This window comes from Myxine glutinosa, chromosome 3 (genome assembly GCF_964187855.1).
Source record: "Myxine glutinosa chromosome 3, kmMyxGlut1.1, whole genome shotgun sequence".
In the NCBI taxonomy this organism is placed as follows: Eukaryota; Metazoa; Chordata; class Myxini; order Myxiniformes; family Myxinidae; genus Myxine; species Myxine glutinosa.
Window position 1 is genome coordinate 896,179 of NC_136263.1, and position 13,473 is coordinate 909,651.

At 42.4% G+C, this 13,473-nt stretch overlaps 1 protein-coding gene across 1 annotated transcript in view; it reads right to left on the reverse strand.

Annotated features, from left to right (window-relative positions):
* The window catches only part of COL17A1 (collagen type XVII alpha 1 chain), a 261,339-nt gene that overhangs the window by 244,819 nt on the left and 3,047 nt on the right, over positions 1–13,473 (reverse strand). The window contains exon 2 of the mRNA XM_068111347.2: positions 9,553–9,663. Coding sequence (XP_067967448.2) covers positions 9,553–9,577 — 25 coding nt within the window. The 5' untranslated portion in view covers positions 9,578–9,663. The remainder of the gene's footprint in view (positions 1–9,552; positions 9,664–13,473) is intronic.

Consider the following 13,473-nt stretch of genomic DNA (forward strand, 5'->3'; position numbering starts at 1 on the left):
AAGTACCTACCGAGCTATGTCCAAAAAACGCTTCAACCAATCAGAGAGCAGCGAGCTATCACGTGTGCCGAACCGTTAATGCAATGCAAGCGTTAATGCGTTAATGCAAGGCTTTTCTTTTTTCCCCTCTTCTCTTTCTACTTTTCCTTGCGATTAAATTGCAAACAGCCAAAATACGTTGGCGCTAATTGAATAATTGGCCATTAACACTAAAATAATCGTAACTGCGATATGCCAACTTCCGGACAGTGCAGCCTTCCATGTTGTTGTTGTTTGCAGCAGCTGTTTGCAGCAAGGCAAGGCTTTTCTTTTTTTCCCTCTTCTCTTTCTACTTTTCCTTGCGATTAAATTGCAAAAAGCCAAAATACGTTGGCGATAATTGAATAAATGGGCATTAATAGATAGATAGATAGATATGCGATATGCGAACTTCCGGACAGTGTGCGCGTTACGAGCTGACCGCCATTACGGTACGTAATTCGATTTCTTATGCGCATTATTTCTCCCAATTCAGTCAGAGCGAAGGGCGGAAGCGAAGAGCGTTGTTATTTTTTGTTTACGGGCGTACGGGCGGGGTAGAGCGTACGGGTAGCGTTTTTTTTTTTTTTTGGCAAGGAACGGGCACCCACGTACGGGCAATGCCCTAGTCTATCTATAATTCCAGTAATCTCTGTGTGTATGTGTGTCTGTGTGTTTGTTTGTTTGTCTGTGACCGCTGTTTCTCGACAACCACGGGTCCGATATACTTGAAACTTGCCAGGTATATTGCTGGGGACCTGAGGATGTGCCTTTTCAAGGTTTCATATTAATCGGAGAAGTAGTTACCGAGCTATGGCGATTTAGCCGTTCGCCGTTCGCTTTGGCTTTGCGAATGGACCAAACCATTTCATGTAAATAGAGGGGGGGGGGGTTCCACCGTACTCGCAAGCCGTTCGCTTTGGCTTTGCGAATGGACCAAACCATTTCATGTAAATAGAGGGGGGGGGGGGGTTCTGTGGTCGTTACTGCCACGTGGTTTCAAAGTTTTTTTTTGTTGTTGTTGTTTGCACGCATGTTTTTTTGCACCCACGTATGGGCACGCCCTAGTCTATCTATAATTCCAGTAATCTCTGTATGTATGTGTGTCTGTGTGTCTGTGTGTTTGTCTGTGACCGCTGTTTCTCGACAACCACGGGTCCGATATACTTGAAACTTGCCAGGTATATTGCTGGGGACCCGAGGATGTGCCTTTTCAAGGTTTCATATTAATCGGACAAGTAGTTACCGAGCTATGGCGATTTCTTTACCAAACTCCGCAAGCCGTTCGCTTTGGACCAAACCATTTCATGTAAATAGAGGGGGGGGGGGGGGATTGTCACCGTACTCGCAAGCCGTTCGCTTTGGACCAAACCATTTCATGTAAATAGAGGGGGGGGATTGTCACCGTACTCGCAAGCCGTTCGCTTTGGACCAAACCATTTCATGTAAATAGAGGGGGGGGATTGTCACCGTACTCGCAAGCCGTTCGCTTTGGCTTTGCGAATGGACCAAACCATTTCATGTAAATAGAGGGGGGGGATATAATTTTAGATATATATATATAGTACGGGCATGCCCTAGGACGTGCCCGTACGTGGGTGCCCGTTCCTTGCCAAAAAAAAAATCTATCTATAATTCCAGTAATCTCTGTATGTCTGTGTGTATGTCTGTGTGTATGTCTGTGTGTCTGTGACCGCTGTTTCTCGACAACCACGGGTCCGATATACTTGAAACTTGCCAGGTATATTGCTGGGGACCTGAGGATGTGCCTTTTCAAGGTTTCATATTAATCGGAGTAGTTACCGAGCTATGTCCAAAAAACGATTCAACCAATCAGAGAGCAGCTAGCTATCACGTGTGCCGAACGTGGCGAACAGACTCTGCCTCGGACGGCACATTTGAGAGCGTATTCATTTATTTCACGTTGGCAAACTATGTTGCCGCTATGTTGGCGTTAAACTATGTTTTAAAACTAATTTGCGATTCTTTCGCTTTCCTGCGCGTTTGTGCACGCTATGGCGATTTCTTTACCAAACTCCGCAAGCCGTTCGCTTTGGACCAAACCATTTCATGTAAATAGAGGGGGGGGATTGTCACCGTACTCGCAAGCCGTTCGCTTTGGACCAAACCATTTCATGTAAATAGAGGGGGGGGGGGGGGATTGTCACCGTACTCGCAAGCCGTTCGCTTTGGACCAAACCATTTCATGTAAATAGAGGGGGGGGGATTGTCACCGTACTCGCAAGCCGTTCGCTTTGGCTTTGCGAATGGACCAAACCATTTCATGTAAATAGAGGGGGGGGGATATAATTTTAGATATATATATAGTACGGGCACGCCCGAGTCTATCTATAATTCCAGTAATCTCTGTATGTCTGTGTGTATGTCTGTGTGTTTGTCGTTTGTCTGTGACCGCTGTTTCTCGACAACCACGGGTCCGATATACTTTAAACTTGCCAGGTATATTGCTGGGGACCCGAGGATGTGCCTTTTCAAGGTTTCATATTAATCGGACAAGTAGTTACCGAGCTATGGCGATTTCTTTACCAAACTCCGCAAGCCGTTCGCTTTGGACCAAACCATTTCATGTAAATAGAGGGGGGGGGGATTGTCACCGTACTCGCAAGCCGTTCGGTTTGGCTTTGCGAATGGACCAAACCATTTCATGTAAATAGAGGGGGGGGGGGGGGTTGTCACCGTACTCGCAAGCCGTTCGCTTTGGCTTTGCGAATGGACCAAACCATTTGCGAATGGACCAAACCATTTCATGTAAATAGAGGGGGGGGGATATAATTTTAGATATATATATAGTACGGGCACGCCCTAGTGAGGACAATTCCCAATACCGTGTTTATGAGGACAATTCCCAATATCGTGTATATGAGGACAATTCCCAATATCGTGTTTATGAGGACAATTCCCAATATCGTGTATATGAGGACAATTCCCAATACCGTGTTTATGAGGACAATTCCCAATATCGTGTTTATGAGGACAATTCCCAATATCGTGTATATGAGGACAATTCCCAATACCGTGTTTATGAGGATAATTCCCAATATCGTGTTTATGAGGACAATTCCCAATATCGTGTATATGAGGACAATTCCCAATACCGTGTTTATGAGGACAATTCCCAATATCGTGTTTATGAAGATAATTCCCAATATCGTGTATATGAGGACAATTCCCAATATCGTGTATATGAGGACAATTCCCAATATCGTGTTTATGAGGACAATTCCCAATATCGTGTATATGAGGACAATTCCCAATATCGTGTTTATGAGGACAATTCCCAATATCGTGTATATGAGGACAATTCCCAATATCGTGTTTATGAGGACAATTCCCAATATCGTGTATATGAGGATAATTCCCAATATCGTGTTTATGAGGACAATTCCCAATATCGTGTTTATGAGGACAATTCCCAATATCGTGTATATGAGGACAATTCCCAATACCGTGTTTATGAGGACAATTCCCAATATCGTGTTTATGAAGATAATTCCCAATATCGTGTATATGAGGACAATTCCCAATATCGTGTAGATGAGGACAATTCCCAATATCGTGTAGATGAGGACAATTCCCAATATCGTGTATATGAGGACAATTCCCAATATCGTGTTTATGAAGATAATTCCCAATATCGTGTTTATGAGGACAATTCCCAATATCGTGTATATGAGGACAATTCCCAATATCGTGTTTATGAGGACAATTCCCAATACCGTGTTTATGAGGACAATTCCCAATATCGTGTTTATGAGGATAATTCCCAATATCGTGTATATGAGGACAATTCCCAATACCGTGTTTATGAGGACAATTCCCAATACCGTGTTTATGAGGATAATTCCCAATATCGTGTTTATGAGGACAATTCCCAATATCGTGTATATGAGGACAATTCCCAATATCGTGTATATGAGGACAATTCCCAATATCGTGTATATGAGGACAATTCCCAATACCGTGTTTATGAGGACAATTCCCAATACCGTGTATATGAGGACAATTCCCAATACCGTGTTTATGAGGACAATTCCCAATATCGTGTTTATGAGGATAATTCCCAATATCGTGTAGATGAGGACAATTCCCAATATCGTGTATATGAGGACAATTCCCAATACCGTGTTTATGAGGACAATTCCCAATATCGTGTTTATGAGGATAATTCCCAATATCGTGTTTATGAGGACAATTCCCAATATCGTGTTTATGAGGACAATTCCCAATATCGTGTATATGAGGACAATTCCCAATATCGTGTATATGAGGACAATTCCCAATACCGTGTTTATGAGGACAATTCCCAATATCGTGTGTATGAGGACAATTCCCAATACCGTGTTTATCTATCTATAATTCCAGTAATCTCTGTGTGTATGTGTGTCTGTGTGTTTGTTTGTTTGTCTGTGACCGCTGTTTCTCGACAACCACGGGTCCGATATACTTGAAACTTGCCAGGTATATTGCTGGGGACCTGAGGATGTGCCTTTTCAAGGTTTCATATTAATCGGAGAAGTAGTTACCGAGCTATGGCGATTTAGCCGTTCGCCGTTCGCTTTGGCTTTGCGAATGGACCAAACCATTTCATGTAAATAGAGGGGGGGGGGGTTCCACCGTACTCGCAAGCCGTTCGCTTTGGCTTTGCGAATGGACCAAACCATTTCATGTAAATAGAGGGGGGGGGGGGGGGTTCCACCGTACTCGCAAGCCGTTCGCTTTGGCTTTGCGAATGGACCAAACCATTTCATGTAAATAGAGGGGGGGGTTCTGTGGTCGTTACTGCCACGTGGTTTCAAAGTTTTTTTTTGTTGTTGTTGTTTGTACGCATGTTTTTTTGCACCCACGTACGGGCACGCCCTAGTCTATCTATAATTCCAGTAATCTCTGTATGTCTGTGTGTCTGTGTGTTTGTCTGTGACCGCTGTTTCTCGACAACCACGGGTCCGATATACTTGAAACTTGCCAGGTATATTGCTGGGGACCCGAGGATGTGCCTTTTCAAGGTTTCATATTAATCGGACAAGTAGTTACCGAGCTATGGCGATTTCTTTACCAAACTCCGCAAGCCGTTCGCTTTGGACCAAACCATTTCATGTAAATAGAGGGGGGGGGGATTGTCACCGTACTCGCAAGCCGTTCGCTTTGGACCAAACCATTTCATGTAAATAGAGGGGGGGGGGGGGGATTGTCACCGTACTCGCAAGCCGTTCGCTTTGGCTTTGCGAATGGACCAAACCATTTCATGTAAATAGAGGGGGGGGATATAATTTTAGATATATATATAGTACGGGCATGCCCTAGGACGTGCCCGTACGTGGGTGCCCGTTCCTTGCCAAAAAAAAAATCTATCTATAATTCCAGTAATCTCTGTATGTCTGTGTGTATGTCTGTGTGTATGTCTGTGTGTCTGTGACCGCTGTTTCTCGACAACCACGGGTCCGATATACTTGAAACTTGCCAGGTATATTGCTGGGGACCTGAGGATGTGCCTTTTCAAGGTTTCATATTAATCGGTGAAGTAGTTACCGAGCTATGTCCAAAAAACGATTCAACCAATCAGAGAGCAGCGAGCTATCACGTGTGCCGAACGTGGCGAACAGACTCTGCCTCGGACGGCACATTTGAGAGCGTATTCATTTATTTCACGTTGGCAAACTATGTTGCCGCTATGTTGGCGTTAAACTATGTTTTAAAACTAATTAAAACTAATTTGCGATTCTTTCGCTTTCCTGCGCGTTTGTGCACGCTATGGCGATTTCTTTACCAAACTCCGCAAGCCGTTCGCTTTGGACCAAACCATTTCATGTAAATAGAGGGGGGGGGATTGTCACCGTACTCGCAAGCCGTTCGCTTTGGACCAAACCATTTCATGTAAATAGAGGGGGGGGGGGGGGATTGTCACCGTACTCGCAAGCCGTTCGCTTTGGACCAAACCATTTCATGTAAATAGAGGGGGGGGATTGTCACCGTACTCGCAAGCCGTTCGCTTTGGCTTTGCGAATGGACCAAACCATTTCATGTAAATAGAGGGGGGGGGGGGATATAATTTTAGATATATATATAGTACGGGCACGCCCGAGTCTATCTATAATTCCAGTAATCTCTGTATGTCTGTGTGTATGTCTGTGTGTTTGTCGTTTGTCTGTGACCGCTGTTTCTCGACAACCACGGGTCCGATATACTTTAAACTTGCCAGGTATATTGCTGGGGACCCGAGGATGTGCCTTTTCAAGGTTTCATATTAATCGGACAAGTAGTTACCGAGCTATGGCGATTTCTTTACCAAACTCCGCAAGCCGTTCGCTTTGGACCAAACCATTTCATGTAAATAGAGGGGGGGGATTGTCACCGTACTCGCAAGCCGTTCGGTTTGGCTTTGCGAATGGACCAAACCATTTCATGTAAATAGAGGGGGGGATTGTCACCGTACTCGCAAGCCGTTCGCTTTGGCTTTGCGAATGGACCAAACCATTTGCGAATGGACCAAACCATTTCATGTAAATAGAGGGGGGGGATATAATTTTAGATATATATATAGTACGGGCACGCCCTAGTGAGGACAATTCCCAATACCGTGTTTATGAGGACAATTCCCAATATCGTGTATATGAGGACAATTCCCAATATCGTGTTTATGAGGACAATTCCCAATATCGTGTATATGAGGACAATTCCCAATACCGTGTTTATGAGGACAATTCCCAATATCGTGTTTATGAGGACAATTCCCAATATCGTGTATATGAGGACAATTCCCAATATCGTGTATATGAGGACAATTCCCAATACCGTGTTTATGAGGATAATTCCCAATATCGTGTTTATGAGGACAATTCCCAATATCGTGTATATGAGGACAATTCCCAATACCGTGTTTATGAGGACAATTCCCAATATCGTGTATATGAGGACAATTCCCAATATCGTGTATATGAGGACAATTCCCAATATCGTGTTTATGAGGACAATTCCCAATATCGTGTATATGAGGACAATTCCCAATATTGTGTTTATGAGGACAATTCCCAATATCGTGTATATGAGGACAATTCCCAATATCGTGTTTATGAGGACAATTCCCAATATCGTGTATATGAGGATAATTCCCAATATCGTGTTTATGAGGACAATTCCCAATATCGTGTTTATGAGGACAATTCCCAATATCGTGTATATGAGGACAATTCCCAATACCGTGTTTATGAGGACAATTCCCAATATCGTGTTTATGAAGATAATTCCCAATATCGTGTATATGAGGACAATTCCCAATATCGTGTAGATGAGGACAATTCCCAATATCGTGTAGATGAGGACAATTCCCAATATCGTGTATATGAGGACAATTCCCAATATCGTGTTTATGAAGATAATTCCCAATATCGTGTTTATGAGGACAATTCCCAATATCGTGTATATGAGGACAATTCCCAATATCGTGTTTATGAGGACAATTCCCAATACCGTGTTTATGAGGATAATTCCCAATATCGTGTTTATGAGGATAATTCCCAATATCGTGTATATGAGGACAATTCCCAATACCGTGTTTATGAGGACAATTCCCAATACCGTGTTTATGAGGATAATTCCCAATATCGTGTTTATGAGGACAATTCCCAATATCGTGTATATGAGGACAATTCCCAATATCGTGTATATGAGGACAATTCCCAATATCGTGTATATGAGGACAATTCCCAATACCGTGTTTATGAGGACAATTCCCAATACCGTGTTTATGAGGATAATTCCCAATATCGTGTTTATGAGGACAATTCCCAATATCGTGTATATGAGGACAATTCCCAATACCGTGTTTATGAGGATAATTCCCAATATCGTGTTTATGAGGAAATTCCCAATATCGTGTATATGAGGATAATTCCCAATATCGTGTTTATGAGGACAATTCCCAATATCGTGTATATGAGGACAATTCCCAATATCGTGTATATGAGGACAATTCCCAATACCGTGTTTATGAGGACAATTCCCAATATCGTGTTTATGAGGATAATTCCCAATATCGTGTATATGAGGACAATTCCCAATATCGTGTATATGAGGACAATTCCCAATACCGTGTTTATGAGGACAATTCCCAATATCGTGTATATGAGGATAATTCCCAATATCGTGTATATGAGGACAATTCCCAATATCGTGTTTATGAGGACAATTCCCAATACCGTGTTTATGAGGACAATTCCCAATATCGTGTATATGAGGACAATTCCCAATACCGTGTTTATGAGGATAATTCCCAATATCGTGTATATGAGGACAATTCCCAATACCGTGTTTATGAGGATAATTCCCAATATCGTGTTTATGAGGACAATTCCCAATATCGTGTATATGAGGACAATTCCCAATACCGTGTTTATGAGGACAATTCCCATTCCCAATACCGTGTTTATGAGGACAATTCCCAATACCAATATCGTGTTTATGAGGACAATTCCCAATATCGTGTTTATGAGGACAATTCCCAATATCGTGTTTATGAGGACAATTCCCAATATCGTGTTTATGAGGACAATTCCCAATATCGTGTTTATGAGGACAATTCCCAATATCGTGTTTATGAGGACAATTCCCAATATCGTGTTTATGAGGACAATTCCCAATATCGTGTTTATGAGGACAATTCCCAATATCGTGTTTATGAGGACAATTCCCAATATCGTGTTTATGAGGACAATTCCCAATATCGTGTTTATGAGGATAATTCCCAATATCGTGTTTATTAGGACAATTCCCAATACCGTGTTTATGAGGACAATTCCCAATATCGTGTTTATGAGGACAATTCCCAATATCGTGTTTATGAGGACAATTCCCAATATCGTGTTTATGAGGACAATTCCCAATATCGTGTTTATGAGGACAATTCCCAATATCGTGTTTATTAGGACAATTCCCAATACCGTGTTTATGAGGACAATTCCCAATATCGTGTTTATGAGGACAATTCCCAATATCGTGTTTATGAGGATAATTCCCAATATCGTGTTTATTAGGACAATTCCCAATACCGTGTTTATGAGGACAATTCCCAATATCGTGTTTATGAGGACAATTCCCAATATCGTGTTTATGAGGACAATTCCCAATATCGTGTTTATTAGGACAATTCCCAATACCGTGTTTATGAGGACAATTCCCAATATCGTGTTTATGAGGACAATTCCCAATATCGTGTTTATGAGGATAATTCCCAATATCGTGTTTATGAGGATAATTCCCAATATCGTGTTTATGAGGACAATTCCCAATATCGTGTTTATGAGGATAATTCCCAATATCGTGTTTATGAGGACAATTCCCAATATCGTGTTTATGAGGACAATTCCCAATATCGTGTTTATTAGGACAATTCCCAATATCGTGTTTATGAGGACAATTCCCAATATCGTGTTTATGAGGACAATTCCCAATATTGACGTAATATACATGTTTGTTCTTTTCATTGATAAAAATGGAATGATCGATGACGTGTACACTCACCTAAAACTCTGTCGAGGTCGGCCATGGTGTACACAACCCGGCAATAACAGGCAAGTGCAAGGCTTTGTGGGCCTAGTTCAAGGAGGAAGATCCAACAATTCGGCTTTGCTCCTGTAATGAGATTTTAAAACTTTGCTCAGTTATTGTTGATTTTGATGCGGCCATGAGATGATGAGTGTCCAGTCAAACTTCAGGTAATAGTCGGGTCAATATACGAAAGAAAACTCACCTAACCCCCAAAAAATTGATACAAAAGGTTTTTCAATGGATTCTGGTACCATTGGGCATGCTAAATAACATACTAAAAATCTAGTAACATTGGGCATGCTAAATAACATACTAAAAATCTAGTAACATCTGACTTCTGGAAAGGGGTCATTTTCAAGATGGCGTCCAAGATGGCCACCAGGAGCTTAAAATGGCCATATCTCAATTATTATTCAACCTAGAAAGGTGGTTTTGGTGTCTAACCCTAGGTTTTAGGGCCCAAGGAATCCAATTGAATCAATAAAATTACCATCAGTTAATTATTTATTGACAAGTCCAAGATGGCATCCCAAGGTGCCATCCTGATCCACTAAAATGGCTCTGTCGAATAGTAGTCAACTTATAGAGATATTTTCAGTGTGTATACCTGGGTTTAAGGCACCCAGGAAATCATCAAAATTACTTAAATAAGCACAAAGTAATCAGGTAATCCAGTAAGCCAGGTTTACCAGCCCATTAGGCATTTGTTGTCTTATACAGTTAGTCGCTATTCATCGTCATCCTCCGACTCCTCTGGAAGAAACTTGTTATGTGGATTGTCACATTCTTCTTTAGCATGCCCAATGGTACCAGAATCCATTGAAAAACCTTTTGTATCAATTTTTTGGGGGTTTAACCATATATTGACCCCTCTATAAGTTTTGTGTAAGTGATGCAACCAACACAAGTCGTTCGAACCCAAACGTTCCATCAAATAGAATCTTTGGAGTAATTTGTTCAACTTGCACATTCAGACCCCTTCAGGAGAGATTCACATGGGTCTCCGATCATTATGGTATTTATGCTGCATTTAACAAAGTGACGTCATCAAGGTCCTTTTGCACTATGTAAACGAGTATGGTGTCGTAATGTGACGTCATCATGGTCCTTTTTCACTTTGTAAACGAGTATGGTATCGTAAGGTGCACGAGATGCGAGTAACCTTGTTTGCATTGCAGAGTGGACAGATGACGTTGAGGTGGCACTCAACTACCCAACCACTCTGTCAGCCTCACACTAGGTGTGTACCTTCTATCCCATGTTGGTCCACTGAGTGTGTACACCTGTCCCATGTTGGTCCACTGAGTGTGTACACCTGTCCCATGTAGGTCCACTGAGTGTGTTCACCCATCCCATGTTGGTCCACAAAGTGTGTTCACCCATCCCCTTTTGGTCCACAAAGTGTGTACACCCATCCTCTTTTGGTCCACAAAGTGTGTACACCCATCCCCTTTTGGTCCACAAAGTGTGTACACCCATCCTCTTTTGGTCCACAAAGTGTGTACACCCATCCCCTTTTGGTCCACAAAGTGTGTACACCCATCCTCTTTTGGTCCACAAAGTGTGTACACCCATCCCCTTTTGGTCCACAAAGTGTGTACACCCATCCCCTTTTGGTCCACAAAGTGTGTACACCCATCCCCTTTTGGTCCACAAAGTGTGTACACCCATCCCCTTTTGGTCCACAAAGTGTGTTCACCCATCCCTTGTTGGTCCACAAAGTGTGTACACCCATCCCCTTTTGGTCCACAAAGTGTGTTCACCCATCCCTTGTTGGTCCACAAAGTGTGTACACCCATCCGCTTTTGGTTCACAAAGTGTGTTCACCCATCCCATGTTGGTCCACAAAGTGTGTTCACCCATCCCATGTTGGTCCACAAAGTGTGTTCACCCATCCCATGTTGGTCCACAAAGTGTGTACACCCATCCCATGTTGGTCCACAAAGTGTGTTCACCCATCCAATGTTGGTCCACAAAGTGTGTACACCCATCCCATGTTGGTCCACAAAGTGTGTATACCTGTCCCATGTTGGTCCACAAAGTGTGTACACCCATCCCATGTTGGTCCACAAAGTGTGTATACCTGTCCCATGTTGGTCCACAAAGTGTGTACACCTTCGTCCTCTGTTGAAGTACCTGGAGTGTGTTCATTTACCAAGTTTCTTGTACAGCGCTCGCCATGTGACGTAGGCACTCAATTCGAAAACCACTGATAAAGAACGGCTGCCTTGACAAGCACAGGTAGCGGCTCAGCAATTGAACACACCCCCAGGTGCGAACACCTTCATGCTTTGTTCAACTAGTTCTGCTTCCAAACCCAATGTGGACTCAGACAGGTGAACACTCACGTGTTCACGGAAAGGACATCCATGGCGATGCATCGTGTAAACGGAGGATGGTAAATACATGGAAAACCTCATCCTCCATGGTAATACATCGTATAAACGGAGGATGGTAAATCCATGGAAAACCTCATCCTCCATGGTAATTCATCGAAAACAGAGGATGGTAAATCCATGGAAAACCTCATCCTCCATGGTAATTCATCGAAAACAGAGGATGGTAAATCCATGGAAAACCTCATCCTCCATGGTAATGCATCGTCTAAACAGAGGATGTTAAATCCATGTAAAACCTCATCCTCCATGGTAATGCATCGTCTAAACAGAGGATTGTAAATCCATGGAAAACCTCATCCTCCATGGTAATACATCGTATAAACAGAGGATGGTAAATCCATGGAAAACCTCATCCTCCATGGTAATACATCGTATAAACAGAGGATGGTAAATCCATGTAAAACCTCATCCTCCATGGTAATGCATCGTCTAAACAGAGGATGTTAAATCCATATAAAACCTCATCCTCCATGGCAATGCATCCTACAGTCACGTGAAAAAGTAAGTACACCCCATGTAAAGTTTTGACTTTTTCAACATATTTCAACATACAGCTATTTGATCTTCATTTCAACAATATTGATAGATAAAGGTGATATAATATAACAAATATCATGAAACATTTACATTTTGTAGTCCATTGTATAATTTAAATAAACATAAATGCAAATTTTGCATGTGGAAAAAGTAAGTACACCCCCACATTTATCACTACTTCAAATACCTAAAATTAGAATCAGGTGCACCAGCTCAGGTGCAAATGATTAAAACATCGTTAGAGAGGATCTTGGAGGAACCTGTCTTATTTAAACCTCAGACATTTAGTTTGGTTTGCTCTTTGTTGTTGAAGTGTGTGGCATCACCATGCCTCGATCAAAAGAGCTCTCTGAGGCCTTCGGAAAGAAGGCTATAGATGCCTATGAGTCTCGGAAGGGATTTAAAAAGATCTCCAAACAATTTGAAATCAATCATTCGACTGTCCGGAAGATCATCTACAAGTGGAGAAGATTCCAAACAACTGCCAACTTGTTCATGCCAGGCCACCCCAGCAAGTTCAGCCCGAGAGCAGACCGCAAGATGCTGAAAGAAGTCTCTAAGAACCCCAGAATGTCATCACGGGACCTACAGGTAGCTCTTGCCACTGTCGATGTCAAAGTGCACGAGTCTACCATTAGAAAGAGGCTGCACAAATTTGATCAACATGGGAGGTGTGCCAGGAGGAAACCTTTGCTCTCCAGAAAGAACATCAGGGCAAGACTAAAGTTTGCCAATGAACACCGAGGCAAAGACCAGCACTTCTGGAACAATGTGCTCTGGACAGATGAGTCAAAGGTAGAGCTATTTGGCCACAGTACCAGAAGACATGTTTAGCGAAAACCAAAGACAGCATTTGACCACAAGAACCTGATACCAACTGTAAAGCATGGTGGTGGAAATATTATGGTTTGGGGCAGCTTTGCTGCATCCCTGGGCAGCTCACCATCATAGAATCCAC